Here is a 22965-nt window from a genome sequence, read left to right as displayed (position 1 = left end):
CAGATCTGCCTTTATGAAAAATCCTATTTTTTAATGACATCTTGTAAACAACTGCTAGGATTAAGTTTCCTGGTTCAGTGATGTAGAAGACTCTTTGGTTACATAAAATCTCAGTAAATAGTTTTCTTTACATCCTACTCCAATGACTTCCTGAAAATGTAGACTAAGTAATGCCTACTTCTTGTCCTCACGAGACCTCGGTGTCAGTCAACCTCCCTCTCTCTTCCTGTCTATTTTATATTTGACAAACTTTCATTCTCTGGAGGTTGTGAAATTCACCAGCCCCATGTGATTAAACTACACACAGCACCACACACTGGTCTGCAGAGCACAATGTAATCATCAACCTATGTAACTACAGTATACCCTGAACTGTATAGTTGATTGAAATTGAAAGGAAATCAATAGTTTGTCATGACCCATCAATACCACAGACGGTTTTTAAAAGGAGATGCTGAGAAGCTCAAACCCAATGCAACACACTTACCAATACTGTACTGTGATTACACTTTTAGCACTCTTTATGTATTTTATTCAAGCAAAAATGACATAGAAATACAATCCTGTATACAACATTGCATTGCAGAACCTCTAATGTCTTGAAGTCTGAAAGAGGAAGAGAGTTTGGGGGAAATTGTAAAAAAAAAAAAGAACTGTTGCAATAACCTCTTCATCATGCACATTAAGAAAAATGTTCACCGACATCCGGTGAGTAAATCAGTACATATGTACACATCTGTCCGTTACTATGACACTGCTGAATTACTCATTCAGTAATGTACAGGATTACTGGCCTCTGTAGGACCACTTTTAAATGCAATTGCACAGAAATGCAATGGAATGAGACTGGAACAGAGAGAGATTGTGACTGGAATTGAAAGAAAACAAGTATATTTCTTGTAAAGTTAACTTTATGTTAAAAAGAAAAAGTCAAATGTTGTAGATGAAAGTTGGAACAAGACTGCAAAACAAATTCAGCAACATCAAAGTTTTTAAAAGGAGTCGGTTCTGGTCAATGTTGGACCATCCTAACTCCCCAGGCCATTAGAACATGCAGTAGGCAAGGATGACAGGAAACATTTATGGGTACTTCCCATCCTCATGCAAATCTGGCATAAAGAACGGTTAAAAAAGAGGGAAATCCCACTCAGCGTCATGTTTACACTGCAGAATCAACGCAGTTGCCAGCAGAAGTGACGCAAATACTGAGAGATAAAAAGGCAGCCAACAGAAATCCAATTCAGAATAGAGTTCTGCATTTATAGCAGAGCTCGGATCATCTAAAACCGAGAATATCTTCTGGGTATCAGTGTGAAGATGAGGATGTCGTGTCTTCTGGTGGCTGTCATTGGCCTTTTCCTGCAGGTACGCAAACTTACTGTATTACTGGAATGGGAACTAATTTGACACCATTTAAGAATTGTTCTAAAAATTAGTCTAAAATGTTAAGACAGGACAATTTTATTTGTTAGAATCTTCTGGAAGAAAAGGTGAATTAGGTTTAGTAATGCAGAAAAATGTCTTCTGGGAAGGAGCACAGTTTTAAAGTAAGATATGTGTAGTATTATATTACATTACTATTATATTATAATTACAAATCCAAACATCGAGAGGGAAATGATAATGATAAATTACTGTTTTCTAAGGCTGATTGCACTAAAATAATGCCAGATGGAGAAAGGAATGGAGGCAGATGAGGTTGAAAAAGAATTCTAAAAACAGGGAGACATGACATGATTAAAAAATCACAAGGCTTTATTCCTTTAGGAATTAAATAATGGGAAATATTGGAGGGGAAGACAAGAAAAACCTTTTTTATTACTAATCAAGACAGAATTAAGCAAATATAATTTCTACTTGATTAGAATTGTATGAAAACAGTTTTATACTGTATGTCTAGTTACTTTTTCCATGTTTCTTATATTTATCATGTTTAAAATATTGTTTTGAAGTCTATTAATAAAGGCAAATACATTTTTAGAAGATATTGAAGCTCTTGTAGAATGATAAGTGTATTCATTTATATTTTTTTCATTGCAGTTACAAATCATCAACCAGTAAAATGAAATCATAATCAATTCATTATTTTATTATTTTATTTTATTCATTTGTTTCTTGTGTGGTTGTCAGAATATGACCGTAGTTCTGTTTATATTTATCAGTTTTAGAATGTAAATGAAACATTTTTTTGCGATTACAGAGAAATTCAAAGTTCAGCGGGAGTCTTTCTGTAAAATTGACATTATATTAGCAAATATTACATTTAGACTGTTGAACTGTCCAAAACAATACAAAAATAAATGTAATTACATTCAAAAATCCACTTCCGTTTTTTAACTTTTCTTTGCAGGTGCCCAGTGGTTCATCCTGCCTCATTAGAGGTTCTATCGCCGACTGCAGCTCCCAGAAATACAGCTGGGTTCCTCCTCTTCCTCCCAACATCACCCACCTGTACTTGCAGATGAACCACATCAGTGAGATCAACGCCACCTCCCTGTCTGGCCTAGAGGAGCTGCACCAGCTGGACCTGGGATTTCAGAGTGTGCCGCTTGTAATCCAGAACTACACCTTCATTGGGAATCGCCGCCTGAGGAAGCTGGTGCTTGGCTTCAACGTCGGCCTTCGTCTGGAGCCAAAGGCTTTCGTGGGACTCTCTGGATTGAAGGATCTGTTCCTAGACTACTGTCGACTTCAAGACTCCATCCTGACAGAGAACTATCTGGAGCCTCTATCGTCTTTGGAGACTCTTGACCTCTTTGGTAACCAGATAAAGAGAGTCCAGCCGTCAATGTTCTTTGCCAACATGACTAATTTAAAACAACTGAATCTCAAATTGAACCCAATTGAGCAAATATGTGAGCCTGATTTGGCTGCTTTCCAGGGGAAGCGCTTTGAGGTTCTGAACTTGGACTCTGTTCGCTTTAAGGCCATGTCTAACAAAACTTTCAGCTGGGAAAAATGCAGGAATCCTTTCAGAGGAATGTCCATTGAAAAACTCCACCTTTCCGACAATGGATTTACTGTCAGTCAGTTAGATCAGATGTTCAGAGCCATCAAAGGCACCAAGATCTCCCACCTGAAGATGTCAGGACACATAGGTAGAGGCTTTTCATTCACTAATCTCCCTGATCCGGACTGCAGGACATTCGAAGGCCTGAGGAACAGTTCGATTGACACTTTGGATCTGTCTAAAAACAGGATATTTGCTTTGCAGCAGGGGGTTTTCAGGCCACTGGAAGAGGTTCGGATTATTGATGTTTCCCAAAACAGAGTCAATCAGATCCACAGAAATGCTTTCGAGGGACTTGAGGGACATTTGAGAATGCTCAACCTCTCCAACAACCTGCTGGGAGAAATTTACTCTCACTCGTTTGCCTCCCTGACCAACCTGAAGGTGTTAGATCTGTCTTACAATCACATTGGTGCTCTGGGTTTCGCCTCCTTTAGGGGACTCCCCTACCTGAAAGCTTTATTTCTAACTGGGAATTCTTTGCGTGACCTTGGATTCATTTCGTCTCTACCCAGTTTAGATTATCTCCTGTTAAATGACAATAAGCTGATGTCGTCATCGGTGAGACCTGTCACACGATTTGCAAGAAATATTAAGTATCTAGACATTCAGGACAATAGACTAACAAACCTCGGAGATGTTTACACACTTTTGGCTGAAATGAAAGAGCTCCAGATTCTCTTCTATGGAGGAAACACAATCAGGTGGTGTGAAAGCAATTCCGTGATTGGCGTGAATAATTTAAAGGTCTTGGATCTTCACGGCAGCTCTCTGCAGTCTTTGTGGTCTCAAGGGAAATGCCTGGATCTGTTTGATAACCTCAGTCCTCTGGCTGGTCTCAATCTGAGCTTCAATGCTCTGCGGACTCTCCCTCAGGGTATCTTTAAGGGTCTCACCTCCTTGGTTGAGATGGACCTCTCATTCAACACCTTAACTTATCTCCAGCCTGATGTTCTACCCAAAAGTCTTAAGCTTCTCCACCTTTCCAACAACTTCATAGCATCCCCTGACCCCGCTGCATTTCACTCCCTCCTCTTCCTTGATCTGAAAATGAACAGATTCCACTGTGATCCAAACCTGAAGGGATTCCTGACGTGGATGAACGAGACCAACATCACGTTTTTAAGTCCCGTCCAGGAGCTCAGATGTGAATTTCCTTCGGGCTCCTATGATGTTCCACTATTGGATTATTCTGCTGATGTCAACAAACAGTAAAAACAATCAAACAAAAAACAAAAAAATGTACCATATGTCCATAAATACATAATATGAGTGGAATAAGATTCAAATTAATGTGATTAAACTGTATATTGAAATCTATTATATTTTGCCTGCTTTACCATGAATGAACAAAACAGAATAAAACAACTTTGATTCATATTTAAAAAGATTGTTGAGTGTTTATTGTTTGGTGTGTGTGTGTGTGTGTGTGTGTGTGTGTGTGTGTGTTCACCACCACACCGCTAGGGGGCGCTGCAGAATCATCCTTTTTTTTGGCTGAGCGATTGGCTTTTCTTCCAAAGCGATAAAGAACCAGTTTGATCTTTTCATAACCATAAATTGGTTATTTTCTTCCCCCAGTAACCTTCAGTGGTTATCTATCTTTCTATCAATCAATCAATCAATCAATCAATCAATCAATCTATCCATCCATCCATCCATAAGGATCCTTGAAAAGACAAAATCAAATAAAATACTGTCCTTGAGGGTGATCACATCTCTTCTGCACACACACACACACACACACACACACACACACACACACACACACACACACACACACACACACACACACACACACACACACACACACACACACACACACACACACACACACCATTACATGCAGTAACCAGACTGAATCAGATCAGAAGCCTTTATACACAGATGATTCTGTGACAGTGTCCTTTATTTATTTTTTCCACCAGACATGAGCTCAGCTCATCTGGTCCAACATGTTACATACAGAGATACACATAACCCCCATCCCCAACCCGACACCCTTCACTGGCAGGTTACCATGGAAACAGAGCAGGCCTATCCACCTCCTCCACAGTAGTTCCTCACTTCCTGATTGTGAGTGGATCCCTGCATCCATCCATCCATCCACCACCACCCCTCTCCCATAGGCATCCTTCCCACCCCAACCCCCACAGCCCTGACACACACACACACACACACACACACACACACACACACACACACACACACACACACGCACGCACATTTATATCATGTTACACCCCTGACACAAATGTGAAACATACATGGATTTTTTTACCAATTAATATGACATGATAAAGGATAACATAAGCTGGTTTTGTGCTCCATCATCCCTAAACATTTAACCCAATCACGTCCATCTGTGCATCACTCTACCCTATTTTTAGACAATAGTTCATTGATATATTGAAGCAGACACAATAAATAACATTTAAATGAGCGCCCTTCTTCAGCAGATACCATTATTTTTACTCTAATATCAATATTTTAATCTCTTCATCTGATGAAATCCATTCAGAAATAGTCCGATAAACCCTCCCATGCTTAATAACATCTTTAATAAATGTACATCTTTATCTATTGATTAGATTTTAATCTCAACTCACAGTAACATACGACAATTTGTAACGTCTTTCATGTCATTAAAGGTACAGTTGCATATTTTTTAAACTATACAATTCAGCAAAAGCATTTTCATGAAGCGTCAGCGCGATAAAAGTCTTATTTATTAACAAATTTGGTGATTTACTCAACATTTTAACCCTTTCAGTCTCTTTAATTTATAATAAATAATTTTAATCAGGGCCAATGATGAGAAAGAAAATCAACTATAATCTAATTTTAGCTTCTCAAATATGAATTTTTGCTGCTTTTCTCTATTTTATAATAAATAGATTTTGTAAATCTTATGGTTTTGCACCAAATTAGCAATTTTAACACACAACTGGCAAACGTTTTTACTATTTTCTAGTGTTTTTCTTCACCTTTTCCACATCAAAATTATTTATTAAAATGCTGCAAATTCATCCACAATGAAATTACTCGATAAGTCATATCTCTGTGAACACAGACACGTCCCCAAACTCGTGTTATCAAGGACATGGTTTGATATTTGCAACATGAAGCAGGACCAAAGAGAGGAATGTCATGTATGAAGAACCGTAAAAGAAGTCTGCATTATGCTGGTAACACGTTATATATTCTCAAGGACAACTCTGTGTTGTTTTACACTTATCAGCACATTTAGCTGCAACTCGATCGCTGGCATTGATCACACAGATAAACAGGACAGCCTTATCTGCCCCCCCCGTCTGCAATTCTGACCAAAATGAGTCCTGAGTTGTGATTTTAAAGGTCGGATGAGTTTTTCCATGAATGCAAAAAATGTTGTGTTACATTATTTCTAACAACTGATAGAAACACAAACTCTCATCTCTGTGACGTAACCTCTAGGTCGACCTAAATACCAAACCCGACCCAGAAAACTGACATAAGTGAAATATTTACATGGACATCTTCAAGCAGATTGTGAGGTTTTCAGATTCAGCACAATTAGAAACACTAACAGGCAATCATACGGTCACACATACACAGGTTCTGGCAGCCAGGCATTGCAATCAGACCTTACAGAGGAAGATCTGAGGCTCGTAGTCTCCAACATGCAAGGAGGAAATGGTTCTGGTGGGTCTTTACATCTGTGGAGCAGCAGGAGGAAGAGGAGGAGGAAGTGGAGATGCTTTATTCTTCAGAATCAGCATCAGGTGGAGGTGTTGGTTTCTGCCCAAGTTGTAGGCCTCACTGACAGGTCTTTTACAGGATCATTGGCCAATAAAAGGAGGGGGAGGAGAAGAACAGGAAGTAGGGTAATAAAAAAAAACTTCAGTAAAGCTTTACTGTGCTGCCATGGGCGTGGCCGTCTGACACGCTGCCAAGGAAACGTTAGAAGAAGATGAAGTGATGGATTTTGGGTTCTGAGACCTGTAAGAAATGATAGGATATCAAATGAAGATACCGTCATAGAATACATAGAATTGAGACACAGCAAAGGTCAGGGTGTTCGCCCCACCAGGATCGAGACTTGCGGACTCCAGCATCCTTGGTGGGTGAGTTGTCCAGGGATTTGGTTTGGTTAGGCTCCGCCTCCTTAGAGCGATCCATGGATATGACGGTCGGAGGGGTCATGTCCAGCTCCAGGAACATGATGTTTTCAGCCTTAAAACAAACACACAGCGTATTGAAACAAAGATGTTTGGTGCGAGTGTGTGATCCAAATTACAGATGATTTTTTAAATAAATAATTTTTCACATTCAAAGTCGTTTAAACAACCTGCGGTTTCTGAAGTGTTCACTTAATGCATACACACTCTTACCCTGTATCTGGACTGAGGTCCCATTGCCATGGCAACCCTGGCATACTGACTGATTGGTCGTTTGTATCCGACTGCAGATGTCGGCCTTTTCTTCATCTGCAAAGATTTGCTGAATAGAAAGGAAGAGGCAGATCAATGATTTAAATACCATTAAAGTTAAAGTAGGCTCTTCAGAGATGGTGGAAAACAGACAAGAAGAAGAAAGAGCAATGCAGAGAGCAGGAAGGTCAAAAGGTCACGAACCCTGACCCCGATTGAACACATTCTGACTTCATTATTTCCATCCAGTGGCCAAACTGAGAACATCCCAGCATGTAGAACTCTCACTGACCTTTCAGCTGGAACAAGAGGCTGAAACCTCCATTGATCCTCCTCAGGGTCAAAGGTCAGCCTGTTCATGATCTTGTTCTTCTCCTCTGGAGGGATGAAGTTCTCTATTATCAGATACCTGCATTTGCACAACACCCAGTGACGCAGTGTTATAGTCTGACGTCAAATCAAGAACAAATGGCTCAGAAAACACACAGCAACACAACGCTCATAAGAAACTGCTTAAGAGCAAAAGCAACACTCATTCCAAATGACTCAGTGGTTTCACTTGTGATGCATGTGGCATGTTGGTCTAGGGGGTATGATTCTTGCTTTGGGTGCGAGAGGTCCCGGGTTCAAACTCTGTACCCTGTTACCTGACAAAATTGCAGATTTACTACTTTTCACCTCAATGTTTTCACTACAGGGGCCAAAAGGAACATAATGCAAACTTCACAACAGCACCAATTTATTTCCAAAAATTCCATTTGTACCAAAATGTAACAAAATTTGTCTTTACGCAAACATAGTTGCTGTTTTTCATAATAGGATTAACTTTTAAGTGATATTTGGAGAAAATTCTAGCTGGTTCATTCTATGATAATCAAATTAAAATCACGCTTGTTTTTGTGACGGTCCCACTTTTATCTGATCTACTCTGTTAGCATCATTAGGTCTCAGCGTGGTATAACATCCGTGGTAAGAGGCGTATCTGTGAACCATCCTGACTTAGTTCACTGATGCCGATGAATCCTCTGGATGACTTGTGCGACTCACTTGAACTTGAGCTCTCTGGTCAGCTCGTTCTGGGTTTGTTCCAGCTCCTGCCGGCTCCTCACGTGCTCATCGTTCACGTCCTGGATCTCCGCTTTGATGCACTGGAGCTTAGCATAGAGCTACGAGCAGAAAGAGAGAGAGAAAACAAACGCAACGGGTGAGGTGGGGGGGGGGGGACATCACCGAACGCAGCGTCGTGTTTCATGAGCTGGTCTCGCTGTTGCTGCAGCTTGGTTGCCCGTAGCAACAACACTGGAGGCGTTGGTGTCTGGAGAAATGGGCAGCGATTAGAAGCATGGCAACATGGTGATCCGCCCCTGCGTATTCTCCTCTCCCTCTGAAGCTTTCACACTGTTCAGTCTTTGACTGCCTGAACTTTAAAAAGGCAGGCTAATCCTAAAGGTCCCATTTAAAGGGAATTAATACAGTATCGCATAACATAAATGATTATGGAAAAGATGCAATCCAGCATCACCAATCTCTCCCAGCACAGAATACAGAGTACGATGATTTTGTGGTATCCATATAAAAACATTTTTGAGGAAATGAACATCTACATTGAACCCTAAGCCCAACCTAAGGAAGATAACACCTTCTTTATCCCTTTAATGACTAACTTTGCATGCAAGTAATGACTTTTTCACATGCTGCCTTCTGAGTCTTGGAATTACAATGTGAAAACACCCACTTTTAATCCTCCTCTTTCTCAGAAAGCATAACCATGCAGCTAGAGAGGGGTCACGTTAGTGCATAAAGCAAGAATCCATTCAGGATCATCACATTGTCTTCCGCACTCAGAAACTGGATCTGGAAGGAGTTTGTAAGGCCCATAGTTGTGTTTCTGGGTTTGCGTGAAGGGATCCAGGGGGTGATTTACTGGGAGATCCTGAAAACTTTGAGAAAGGGAACCAGATGGAGAAGGTTAGTGTGGAAAGTGTGAAGAGGCCCAAGATTAAGAGGAGAGAGAAGCAATGCGAGAAAGACCCAGAAAGGAGAGGAGAGGACGGCAGAAAAAAAAATTAAGGTACTGAGATTTGCAAAGCATGAATCCAAGACGGGGAGTGAATAGCAACCGGGTCACGGGTCAAAGGAGTAAAGAGGGATATACGTACTGTCATTAACAAGAATGAAGGACTAAGTGTGTGAATTTAAAGTAGACCAACTGCACCTCATCTGTAGACACATGATTATTGTTCTTTTACCTTCTTCAGCTTCTTGGTCTTTGCCTCCACCTCTTGTTGCAGAGACGTGAAAGTCTCCCTCAGCTCCAGCGTCTCTTCATCCTGCATCAGCATCTGCTGCTGAATCTCCCTCTCATTTCGTGTCTGGAAGCAATGATCAAAAGGTCATCTGCTTATTTAACAGGGTTATTTGCGCTAGTTTTGCTTTTTCCACTGGATTTTGTAAAGTTAAATATCAACAGTTACATTTCTAGTTAGAACATTGCTAAATAAGTAGACAGACTTTGTAAAGAAGGCATGCTTTAGACTTCTGTAGCTGCATTTACTCTGGAAAAAGACAAAATCTGACACACGTAAATTGAAATTAGCAGATATTTTCCAATACCAGACTAAATAGGAAAGAAACAGGAGCAAAACAACCATCAGAGTTCAACTAATCTTAGTAGAATGAGCCCAAATTCACTCATTATACCATCCTCATCAGGTAAAATGTACTTTTGGGCAATGGAAAAAGCCACGAGGAACTATTTTTGATTCGACATGTGGACAGCTGAGCTGGGGATAGAACTTCTGACCTTCTGGCACCAGAACGCAAACATTTACCTGCTCAGCGATCTCCTGCCTCTTCATCTCGAGCATCTTCTGCTGTTCATTTGTGTGATCCATGATGTTCTTTCCACCTACCAGGAGCTTGCTCTCCATCGCCTGAGAAAAGAAAGAGAATATTTGGATTCGAATTTCACAAACTGAGGCCAATGTTGTAGAGACCGAAGAGAAGAGAGCCCATTAGTAGCAACTGTTTCATTAGCAAACTGATTTTCCCCTACAGCTGCTTTTCCTGATAATAGTGTGAATTAAAGTTCATAAATAAATGTGTCGTAAAAGATATGAACAAGACAAATGTCAACCTCATTACAATAATCCAAAACAAAATAAGAAATATTAGACATCACAAAAGACACAGCCTCAGCGTTTGGCCACAACCAAGTATTAAAAGGTTTGAATAACATACTTTTTTTTAGATATTCTGGAACCAAATCCCATCCTCATTAATTAATTTTTTGGAAAATTCCCCAAAACGTCCCTCTGAGTATACTAGCACGGCAGATGTGTGAAAATTAAATGAGCATACACACTGATTGGATTTTGAGATTGGATTAAAGATTAACTTCAAACTGTACGTGAATTAAAATGTGCCAGGACTATTTTTGAGACGTGTTCCAGATCCTGTCCTCATTAACTTGTTATTTTTTAAAAAAGTCTACAGCAAACAGCATGTCTCAAATTGATAGCAGATGGCATATTAAACCTGTAATAATGTGATGAAACTTCAATATTCAGAGGCTATCTTTTTAATTTAATGAAATATTGTAATATTCGTTATTGTAGGACAGTTTGTCCCGATGCGTTATTGATTTAATCAAACATTACAAAGGTTTTAGCATTTGAATCAATTTTTTATGTTTTTTAATCACTCATATACATTAGTTTATATAATCCTTAAGGTTCTTTTTCTCTTTATCAATTTCTCGACAACATTTGATTGAATTTATGAGGCTTATATTTGTACTTTATGTATTTTAAGGGTAGCGCTGTTGCCTCACAGCAAGAAGGCTCAGGGTAAGCGTCTGTAAGCAAGATGATTACGGTCATCTCGTCTACAAGAAAATGGATGGGTGGATGTCTTGTACTGGGTTATCACACATTCTAGAGCATCGACTGTTAGTTTCTTATCAAGTTGTTTATCCCGCTGGACGCTGCTGAGATCATCTGCTCTGATTCTTGAAGTTTTTTCTCGTGTTACAATCAAGCAGAACCAGAGTCAAAAGGTTTTTATTCAAATTTCATCTGAAATTTATTCTGTCCAGCAGCCGGACTAATCATTGTGAATATAACACGGACAAGAGGTGAGTTGTTTGAGGTCAAGCTGAGTTCACGTGGATCAGATAGTGAAACCTTCGTGAGCTGCAGACATTGTGCTGAAGAGGCAGATGGAGCCGGACAAGGCTAGCTGAAATCAAACGATAACAAGCTGAGCTCGGCCAAAACAGAACCTGAGACCCCCCTCCACATGAATCACAATCAAAAGAGACACGCACAAAATGACAGAGAAGGGCATTCAAAAAGGAAAATACTGCATCCGATTCCTTCTGGACTGACATCCAACCAACTGCTTCTTCATCAATTATTTGATGAATGACCGTAACAGTTTGAATCACACAGAATGATTCTATACGCCAATGAATTCGACACAAACAGAGAAGAAGTGGAGAAATTCTGAGCTAAAAATTGTTTTTTAGTAAGACAAAACTCCATCGTGTCATGCCCCCGGTTACAGGGCATTTGGTTACCATGGAGATTAGCAGCCTGACACCAAGGTGATGTCATCTGTCACACAGTCAGAAAAGTGTTCACGTATCCTGAGGGCCAAAATCAAAAAATGAGTATGAAGAAAAGGGGAGAGCGAGACGAGAAACAGAATAACAAGAGAGAAACAAAGAAGAGAGAAAGAAGATGTAGAAATGAGAAGAGAGACAAGGGGCCCAAGAAGGGCGGTCAGGGGCCGTGGATGTATTTACTGTGACATTCCAGTCTCAGGACAGTGCATGTGTGTGTGTGTGTGTGTGTGTGTGTGTGTGTACTATGCATTCTTCCTTGTATGCCTATAACATACTGAAGCTCATGCAGAGAGTACAGTGGAATCTTTCATAAAGAACGAGTCTGCAGCAGGTCTTTACAGAGAGACTCTTTGTTTCCAGCTGCCTTTGTTCTATGTGTGTGTGTGTGTGTGTGTGTGTGTGTGTGTGTGTGTGTGTGTGTCGCTGTTGGGTTAGTAGCTCTTTGTGCGTTGTCATATTTTTTTCAGCTTCATTAAAGGGCTGATTCATGTCAGGGGTTTTCCTCTCATGTCTCTGAGCTGTGATTGGCTGGTCAGATCAAATGACTTCCATAAGGTTTAGCGATATTTTGCAAATGTTTTCATCTAGTAAAAAAGATTACTATTCATTCTTAACTGAAGTAAACAAAAAGGTTTCTTTACACTTTAGTCTTTTCGCCACTAGAAAACATTCCTAGTTGAAGTCATGTGATGCTCTTACAGCTGTAAGACGATAATCCCCTCAGAAGAATCTTTTGTGCTTTTCTAAAGAATATATGACTTTACAGAAATACTCGTCATACCCTTCTAAGTGTTTACAACATATACAGCTAGGCCGGTCGTAAAGACAATTAAAATCTCCATAAATAAAGAGAATTAAATGACATCATAGTAATTTTAAGACCTCATTACTCCACACAAAACGTTTAATTTTTCTCTAATACTAGATGATATTCATCCAGCACAAGTCCTACAACATAAAAAATGGAAGCACACATTTATTTTCTATCGAATTGATCACGTGTTGAAGTTTTCCAGCCAACTGTTTTTGAGGACAGGGATGAGTGTCCTGATGTGGTCCTGAGTGGACTTGGTGTCACGTTTGAGTCACATAATAGAAGGAAAATAACTTTTCCTGAAATTGCAGCGTCTTTGCTGCAGTCACGGTGTCATGGGTTCCCATGTCGGTGCTTCGTGTTCCGGTCCAGTTGTTTCATGTCTGAGCTAATGCATCAGAAATTAAGATGAAAAAAGTCAGATGACCTTTAATGACATGAGACGACTCTTTTGTCATTCGACCCGTTAATATACAGTATTTCCTGGAACTTGAATGATTGTCTCACCAAGCTGCAGCCGGGATGTCTGATTTACGCTAAAGGTCACAGTCAAACTTGATTATGTCATTACAAACCTTCCTGTTTGCACAGATCGGCTGTCTGAGGGCTGTTTCTGTTTGATGGTTCAATGAAGTTGATTTTCTAACTTATAACATTTAGTTTTGGAGTTCTGCTATTTGAAACGCCACAGGGAAAAGCAGGCATTAGCCTTAAGTGTTTCTGCTTCACCATCAATAACTGTCAGGTCTCTGCAGCATGAATCCAACACGCAGCTGTACTCTTACGCCTTATGATCTGGGTCGGTAGAATGAACAGAAAAAAAAAGGTGAAGACAACACTTTTCCTGCCACTGGGCCGAGCCGGGAAGGCGTAATCCTCCCTTAAGTGTGCACTCAAACTGTTTCGGCTGTGACTGATCAGATTTCCTGACAGGAAAGTGAAGAGAATGGGAAGCGCTGCATATTGAGCTGCCTCAACCAACCACAGCGAGGACAGCGCCTGCTGGGAGCAACAGGGTTATAAATACAAAGTGACGACAACAGCTCTCGTGCACGACAGAGGTGAGGCAAGAGGAGCAGAGAGGGGAAGGTGAGAAGGCAAGAAGTATTTTTATCCAGAATTAAAATGACAGTAAAGATTGGAACACCTTGAGACCTCATGTCAGTCGTATTGAAAGCAAAGAAGAAGAGCCTGAAGTTTAACGTTCAGTGACAGTTGTCTCCTCCATCTGTAAATAAAATGTTGAATAAAGGTTTTTGCATCTCCTGATGTCTTAAAAAAATAAAATAAACAAAAATGGTTGATGCCTCAATGTTAATTTAAAATCATTTAAATTAATTATTCAATGTTTGCATCATCGTGTTGCAGAATTCATGAGGGCAGAGTGGTTCCAAACATCACATCCATCCTCATCTCTCAAGAGAAACATGTTTAATATCGGATATTCAGTTATTCTTATCTTTGTGTGTGTGTAAGTGTGTGTAAACAAAACACACACACACACACACATACACACACAGAGGCAGACATGGAGTTGATTCATTAATATTTCAGTGATGCAGCCTCTCATGCTAAAAGATGGAGAGCAGCAACAAGCACATGATCTCTTTCTCTGACACAGACACACTTTGCACACACACACACACACACACACACACGCACACACACGCACACACACACACACACATACATACACACAAACCAGCAGACAAAGGAACCCCTTCTCTCTATCCACCTCTAATTAGACAGGAAAGCAGCTTCATAAACAGGAAGCAGGCGTGCTGTCAATAATGTTGTGTGTGTGTGTGTGTGTGTGTGTGTGTGTGTGCGTGCGTGCGTGCGCGTGTGTATGTGTGTGTGTGTGTGTGTGTGTGTGTGTGTGTGTGTGTGTGTGTGTTGGTTTGCTGTACATTGTGTATAGTCTATGATATACTGTGGAAAGTTGAGTTTGACTTTTTGTGTAATGCTGATAATATTTCCCATGAGGCAATGGGAACTTTTGTTGACCATACAATCTGATTGGCTGAACATCATCTGACAGGATGTAGAAAGACCTCAACTCACAGTTAATGTCTACTTCCTTCCAATACAAAAGCCAACAAAGATACATTCATGGTTGAAACAAAAAACAAAGAGTGTTTTATCATCCTGCTCCGAGCCAGGTTTGCTCTAAATCCTGATGATGCAACATTTATGTTTGTGTTTCTAACATTAGAAACCTACAGGCCAGGAGAATCTGAGAAATACGGCACACTTTTTCCCACAGATTTTATTCTAGTAGCTTCTCTAGGAAGGATTTTTCTGTTTTCAGTTAGTCAATTCCTGTTTCGGTTACTTTTAAAAATGGAAGCAAGAAGGAGACATATGACATGGAATAGATAAAGAGAGAGAGAGACAGTAGGAAAGAAGGGAGATATAAGAGTTGTGACCCAGAAAAGTGGATCTAAGAATAGTCCAATGGGTGGAAGACAGCAGCAGTCTCCTTTTGAGAACCTGCTGGTCTCCTCAGTGACTTACATGTGGTTGTTTTCTAAGGACACAAACTGAGTTGTGTCGACTCAAGACACATTGAGGTGTGGAAATAAACAGGAAGCAGGAGTATTAATTTCTAAAAACCAGTTGGAAGCTAAAACAGTGTCATAACCATACTCCTCAATATACAGGAACAAGTGTGTTGTAGTTGAACATTATATTTGATCACCAAATTAAGATGCTCTTAAACTTCATATATTCCCCAATTGTATCCTTACACCAGTTTTTAGCAGAGTTATCAGCCGCCACCACCATCAATTTAATCAATGGTAAACAAATGATTGATTTAACTCATTTTTATTCTTTAATATTTCATGGTTTTATAGTTTCGCCAGTGAGACGGTTTAAGCATAGAGGTTTCTAGTAGGTCTATCATTACTTTTGCTCTCATTGTTTAAAGCTGAGGGCCCCTCCAGCAGTAGAGACAACAACTAATCAACAGTTGCACCAACATCACAACACGAGCTACAGATGGAGCGCAGCACTTGGGGGCTAATTAGCTAACAGCCCCCCCGCAGAAACAGCAGCTGATTCAACACTCCTTCATATGGTTGGTCTCCGACCTACTTATGAGTGATGTATGCGTCCATGTGGGGGGATAGATAGATAGATAGATAGATACTTGGGGGTGAGATGGACGAGGAGAGGGAAAGAAAGGGAAGAAATGGGAGAAGGGACGTTCAAACTGATGGTATGTATAATAACTGGTTATTTATGAGGTAATTTCCACCACAATTCCAAGCTGGCTCTCTGTCTGAGACGGCAGCTCTGCCTAGCAACCTTTGCCTCATTGGTTATCCGAGTAGTGAGAAAGAAGGAACCTCCAGGCCATGAGCTATCATTGGTGGGCTAATATAGGGCTCAGCCAATCAAAGTAGGTCTGTTATAATTTGCTGATTGATCTTACTGGAAAAGTATCACGATCACAGTGATGTCAGGGGAACAAAATGGCTGTTTAATGGTGAGCTGCTGTTTTTGTTATTATCATATAAATTAAGTATTAAAATAAATATTGAAATATAAAATGTTATGTTAATATTATTAATAATTCTTAAAAATGGGCAAGATAAGAAACAGAATTAGACTTGAACTGCATCTAGGTAAGATCTCCATTTAATTAATTAATTAATTAATTAATTACAAATTCTGCATTTCAAAATAGCAGAGAGTTTTTTAAACACTTTTTGCTGAATCAAAAGTATTTTACATTCTCACTTTATGATCTAAATTTCCTAAATTTCCCAGTTTGGGATAAATAAAGTATACAGTATCTATCTATCTATCTCTTGAACCAGAAATGACTTACTTTGTCTGTAAAAACAACAACAAAGATTGTCACAATATTAACTGTGAGTCTGTAAAGCAGCAAATCTTTCCCATGGAGGGATAGTAAAATAGGTACTTTCCTTCTCTATTGTTCCCATACATCTGACTGAAAATATCTTTCCTCCTCTACATTCCTCTCTGAGGGGCCTGAGGCTCTGGACTCTGATCCAGCGGTGCCTCATGTGTGGTGGTCCAGGCAGACTGCGGTCAGGCAGCCATTCTGCATCGGTGACTTATTGACTAGAAATGCCATGAGTCAGAGCTGGCAATTAATTAAAGCCTGACTCAGTCTTTGATTGTTAAATGGAACAAAGGGGGAACCGACATTTTAAGCTACAGTATAATGATCAACAGTTTTTATGCACTTCCAGCCAAACTGTGGAAAAAAGCAGAACATACAAAACATTTGTATGTGTTAAGTATTGACTTAACCTTTCTATAGCATCAATGAAATGTAATAGAGCTACGTGGAATACAATAACTGTATTCTGTACACATTGTGAACACTTCTATTTCCAGATATCAAAACCAAGTGCAAAGGTTTTATGGAGATGATTTACCTACTGATGAATGAATGAACAGGCAAATATATAGTAAACCAATATAGATGTAGATGCAATATTAGCCGTACTTTATTTTTCTGTTGGGTTTCTTGTTCTTTATGTACCCCTCAGTACTCAAACATCACTGGGTCCATATTGCTATACTTTAGAAATGATGACTCTGCAGCTAACTGGTTAACGCAACTGGCTAGTTAGCTTGCTCGTGCACGGGTCTCCCAGACCTCGGAATAAAAAGGGATTTCTGGAATATGTTTGAGATATCTGAGTTATACCTGTTAAAATGCTAAACTGCCAAGATCTCACAAAACTTAACAAACATACAGCTAAAAATATCAACACACTTTGCTCAGTGACCTACTAAGATAGCTTAGTTGAATATAGACACCTCATTCGAAGAAGCATGAATACAACCAACTCTTATTACTTGTGTCATTTAAAGAAATTAATTCTCACATTAAAAAGGATGCGGAGTTATATTATTATGCCAACTTATTAGAAGAGAAATACTCGGTTGAATTATAACGTCAGGTTTATCTTGCCCTCAGATCTGGAGACTTGACAGGCAGATTTGGGGTGTTAAGGTCAAAGGAAGAGTTGCTATGGAGACAGGCTTGGCTTTACGGGTGTTGTAGGAACCACATTTATTGAATAAGATAATCACGGACCTTGTTTTTCCGGATGCTCAAAGGCTGAACTCTCACCTTGTATTTGGCAGTCAGTTGCTCTGTGGCTTCTTGCTCTTTCCTCAGATCTCCCATCATCCTCTCCTTCTCTCCCAGGAGCCTCTGCTTCTCCTCAGCCAACATGAATTGATCTTCCCTAATGGCCTCCTTCTCCATCTCCAACCGCTGCTCCTCTAACTTGACATAGTCCTCGGCCTCCTTCTCCACAATCTCCTCCTCACCTTCAGTGTCTTCATCCCAGCTCTCGCCCTCCACCTGTTCCTTCTTCTGTTTCCTCCACTTCCTGTGGTTGAGCTGTGCCCTGAGGCGAGCGATCTCCCTCTGGAACTCACGCAGTAGGGCATCTTTGGGATCCTCATTGACTCTGGGTTGGTTCTGAATGTTCTTGGCCCGGTTGGCATAGCGTAGAGTGGTAAGGGTCTCATCATAGTGTTGGGAAGCCGGGCCTAATGTGGCAACCATGACAGTCTTTGCATTCCCACCCAAAGAGTCCTGCAACAAACGGGTCAGCTTGGAGTCCCGGTATGGCACATGACCGCTACGCCCATCGGCCAACGCTGAGATCACGTTCCCCAATGCTGACAAGGAAAGGTTGATCTTGGCGGCCTCTTTCAGGCGTTCTCCCTGGACTCCTGTCTTGGCTTGGCGCTCACTCCCAGCCAGATCCACCAGGTTGAGGCGGCCCACTCGGATGTGTTTCCTCCCATCAGGTCCAGGCTGACTGCACTCCACCGTGATCAGGAACAGGGTGTGGGACCGGGACGAGTGTTCATTCATGTCCGTCGCGCCAACAGCCCTTGCCTGGTTGCCGATGTTCATCACCTCCTCGATCTCCTTGATACTCTTGCAGACGCATGACGTGAGGTCAGGAACATACACCCCGGACTCTGGACTCTCCCGGAGCTCCAGGGCTCTGGTGTTTCCATGTTTGGGGTCAAGGAGATCCCTAATCTCTTCCCGATAGATCTCGAGGTAGGATGCCCGCACCAGGTACTGTTTATCGGACTGCGATCGGGAAATGTGGGTGAAGATGTGATCGAAAGCGTTGGGGATCACACCCCTTTTCTCAGGGTCCATCCATGCCCCCTGCATGGTGTAAGTCTTCCCAGTTCCAGTCTGTCCGTAGGCAAATATGGTCCCATTGAACCCGGCCAGGACAGAATCTATCAGCGGTCGCACGCTCTCCTCATACAGGTCTCGCTGTTTGGAATTTGCGTCATAAACCGCGTCGAATGTGAATGTTTTCTGGGGCTCGCTGACAGGTGCGCGAGGGTTTCTGAGGATCACCTGTCCAAGCCTCAGGTCCATTTGCACAATGCCCCCCGCAGGTCCACTGGATTCCTCCTTGTGGTTCAAGGGGCGGCATCGAACCACCACTTTCACCGACTCGCTGCTCTTATTTTTTGACATGATTGCCTTTTTATCCCTTCTTGTGATGCAAAAAAAGACCAGTTTGCTCTATCTGAACCAAAAATGGGCTGCGAATCTTTAATCAGCCTCCTGCCTGCCTTTGAATTGTTTTTCCAATGATTTATTTAACCATTAAAAGGCTGAGACTCACAGAATGGCTTCTCGATTCTATCATAGAGGAAGATAGCCGCGGTGTGTCACAAAACACAGAAACAAAAGGTTCGAATATCGTTTCGGCTGATGGTTAATTCCCTCCACTTATTGTCTGGGATATTAGCTTCCAAATAAAGACGCGGTCAGCGGATCTTGCTCGTCGGCTCCATTGCGGTACCTCTACACGTCCAGGCTGACTCGGTGAGAAAAAACCCAGCGACAAAAACATCCAGGCATCGAACTCATGTCGTCCTGGTTGGAGATCCGCGACAGACCGAGGGCAGCATCTCCCTGTCCTCCGGTCGGTGATGCTCCGAAGGCGTTTGCGTCTCTCGGTCTGTGCGGAGAGACGGAGCTCTCCTCCTGTAGGCGACACACACACACACACACACACACACACACACACACACACACACACACACACACACACACACACACACACACACACACACACACACACACACACACACACACACACGCTCAACCACCACGCCCCACATCACTGCAGAGCGAGACAATGCATTATGGGAAATGCTGTTTTATCTCACTGTAAACTCTTCGACATGGTTTTAGTGACAATTTGTTTTGTTTCTCATGACCATAGATATTTATTCATAATTGCATATAACTAGATAAAGTTAGCCTGAGGGAAAGAAAGCACACTAGGACGTTCTACATAATCAGTATTCATTCAGCTTGATTATTTTTATTATTGGCCTTGATTTTTCCTCGATTTAAACAACGCATTTGATCTGAACACTTGATTTTTAAACTTGAATAATTAATTCAGCAACAAGAATGTACACATATTGTGTTGTGCTTAGATTTAGATTTAGAGCTGCAACTAAAGAGATAATAAAACGGAGTGATTTTTTATTAGGCACAAATATCTTAATTTTCTGCCATCTTAATTTTCTTTGAGTCAGTGACATATATACTGATACACATCTGAAAAAAATGCTACAAGAGTTACTTTTAGAAAGTTTTTTTTCTAAAGTGACACCAAAACATAATTTCCCCATTGTGTGGACAATTAAAGGTGGATTATTATTATTATTATTATTATTATTATTATTAAAATTCTTCAAAGACCTTGCAGTTTCAGAAATATGCTCGATTAATTTTGGGCATATCATTTTCGAACTGAGGCTTAAAAATAGGCTGGGGCTAAAGAGGTAAAGATGCATTTACTTCATTTATGTGTGCATATATTATAAGTGTATTGCAACAGCACCACCTCGCGGTAGAACTGTGCATTACATCATGTCTGCACCGGGGCGACGTCATCAGAGCGCAGAGGAGTCAGGTGAGCAGACGCGAAAAATTCCGTCAGTGGTTGACCAAGTATACAGATTCTTCCATTAGATTTAAATCTTGAATTTGAGATGTTAAATAATAAAAGAATAAATGGAAGTAGAATAAATAACAAGTTCTTATATTTGTAAAAAGTGATAAATTACCTAATTACCGGTAATCATTATTGCCATAACTCTATTGATTTAGAAGTCAGAAGAGCATTGTAAGGGACTTTGTATAATTAATTAATTTACTAACAAAATCAGGATTTTTTAAAAAGCACATGAGAAAATGAATAGAATCAAAAAAGAAAATTAGGTGAAGTGGAATAAATAGATTAATTGTTGCTTGAAAAATTGCTTAAATATTCATTGTTAAATTTAATGACTTGTTTTAGCTGTAATGTAGAAAAATCTTTCTGCAACTGTTGACCAAAGCAGGGAATTATTAAATCGAAACACAAGGGTGGGACATTGTGGGATACAGAGCTACTCTTGCATTCCAATTCCTAACCCTGTCTGTCTCCTCTTGATTTCTGATCCTTTTTAACCACACAGTTTTGATAAAAAACAAAAAAAAAGTGGAAACATCTCATGAGATCACCTGATTTAGTTGTGAAACTGATAGGTGTGACAACAGAGCTCTTCTTTAAATATTCTCAGTCGCCATTGGTAGAGGAGTGAGGATTGAGTGCTTGCTGGATGTTTGTGAGACAGTGAGAGAAGAACCCTTGGGCCCCATCCTGCAAATTACAGGAATGTGCCCTGATTTGGGTGTATTTTTGTGTTAAGACATGATTTACTGGCTTAGCAGAGATTGCTTCATTGTTAAAAAAACAGAGCAGGAATACAGTTCGAGCATTGGGACAAATTAAACGTGAAGCTGTTCTTCATTAGTCAATGTCATCTCAAAGCACCTCCTAAAGAAAACATGTGAATACCCTGAATACTGCTGCTTATATTACCCTCATACCTTTACATGAGTTGGTTTGTGTTTCTCTTTTTAGTCAAGGTGACATCATCAGCCCATGGATGGATTGTTATCGATGGTCTATGTTGAATGACATCTGTTGGCCTGAAGCTTTGTGGTTTTGGTGACTCCATGAACTTTTCCTGTAGCTCCTGAAGAGGAAAAAGACAGAATTGTTTTGGTATCAATTGTGAGATAACAGTAAAACATAATGAAAATCATTGAATAATTTGTACTGGTACTTCACTTGAACACCACTTTCTGCTACTTTATTAGCCTGAATTTTGTGTCAATCCAATATTGCACATTTTGTTCCATTACATTTGTCTGAAACAATGACTAGTTTTTCATATCCATCCATCTGTTTTCTATAGTTGCATATCCCAATCAGGGTTACAGGGAGAGGCTGGAGCCCGTCCCAGCTGACATGAGGTGAGAGGTGGGGTACACCATGGACCGATCGCCAGCTCATTACGGGGTGGCAAACAACCGTGCGAGCTCACATTCACACATGTGGACAATTTACAGTCAGCCATTCAGTTTTATTGGATGTTTCTGGACTTTAGGGGGAAACCGGAGCACCCAGGGGGAGTCCATGCATGCAGACATGGGAAGAACACGCAAGCTCCACATACAGGCCTGAGATCTGGACGCTAACATGGAACCTACTGGGTGTAACGAAAACAATGAAATACAAATAACAAAATAACAGAAGTGATACGTGACAGATATTTTATCTAGGTGTCAACATACGGTATGTGAACACCACATTTCCATTTTTCCATTTCCCTCTCTTAGCTCTCTCTCTCTCTTTCTCTGTCACACACACACAGACACACACACACGCACGCACGCACGCAGGCACACACACACACACACACACACACACACACACACACACACACACACACACACACTTCATCATAGTTTCTTTCCTTCTTAGTGGCAAGTCTGTACTCGGCTGTAGAAAGCAGGGCATACTCAGCATTCCAAAGGAGTGTCTAAAGAGACAAACTACAGTACTTTGACAGGCGGAAGAAGGAAAGTCTCTTTTTCTCCCCTCTCTCTCTCTCTCTCTCTCTCTCTCTCTCTCTCTCTCTCTCACACACACACACACACACACACACACACACACACACACACACACACACACACACACACACACACACA

The 22965-nt window shown here is 40.7% G+C and overlaps 2 protein-coding genes across 2 annotated transcripts in view; one reads left to right on the top strand and one right to left on the bottom strand.

Annotated features, from left to right (window-relative positions):
* The first annotated feature begins 1254 nt into the window (after nt 1-1254).
* On the top strand, nt 1255-4398 carry LOC137612990 (toll-like receptor 5). The gene is made up of 2 exons (XM_068341731.1): nt 1255-1365; nt 2351-4398. The coding sequence occupies exons 1-2, from the start codon at nt 1318-1320 to the stop codon at nt 4223-4225; spliced, it is 1923 nt and encodes a 640-aa protein (XP_068197832.1). The 5' UTR covers nt 1255-1317; the 3' UTR covers nt 4226-4398.
* Nucleotides 4399-4911: 513 nt separating this feature from the next.
* LOC137612989 (kinesin-like protein KIF3C) overlaps nt 4912-22965 on the bottom strand; it is a 32413-nt gene continuing 14359 nt past the window's right edge. Inside the window, exons 2-10 of the mRNA XM_068341730.1 lie at nt 21799-21947; nt 17986-19893; nt 10254-10355; nt 9672-9794; nt 8470-8588; nt 7715-7831; nt 7384-7492; nt 7080-7225; nt 4912-6991 (exon numbers count right to left, since the gene is read on the bottom strand). Coding sequence (XP_068197831.1) covers nt 6904-6991; nt 7080-7225; nt 7384-7492; nt 7715-7831; nt 8470-8588; nt 9672-9794; nt 10254-10355; nt 17986-19377 — 2196 coding nt within the window. The 5' untranslated portion in view covers nt 19378-19893; nt 21799-21947 and the 3' untranslated portion in view covers nt 4912-6903. The remainder of the gene's footprint in view (nt 6992-7079; nt 7226-7383; nt 7493-7714; nt 7832-8469; nt 8589-9671; nt 9795-10253; nt 10356-17985; nt 19894-21798; nt 21948-22965) is intronic.

The sequence above is a fragment of the Antennarius striatus genome, chromosome 19 (assembly GCF_040054535.1).
Source record: "Antennarius striatus isolate MH-2024 chromosome 19, ASM4005453v1, whole genome shotgun sequence".
In the NCBI taxonomy this organism is placed as follows: Eukaryota; Metazoa; Chordata; class Actinopteri; order Lophiiformes; family Antennariidae; genus Antennarius; species Antennarius striatus.
This window is presented reverse-complemented; position numbering and strand designations above follow the sequence as displayed.

Coding starts and splice junctions, on each gene's coding strand:
- LOC137612990 (XM_068341731.1), top strand. CDS start 1,318: ATGAGGATGTCGTGTCTTCTGGTGGCTGTCATTGGCCTTTTCCTGCAG. Junction 1,366..2,350: donor TCATTGGCCTTTTCCTGCAG/GTACGCAAACTT, acceptor TTTTCTTTGCAG/GTGCCCAGTGGTTCATCCTG.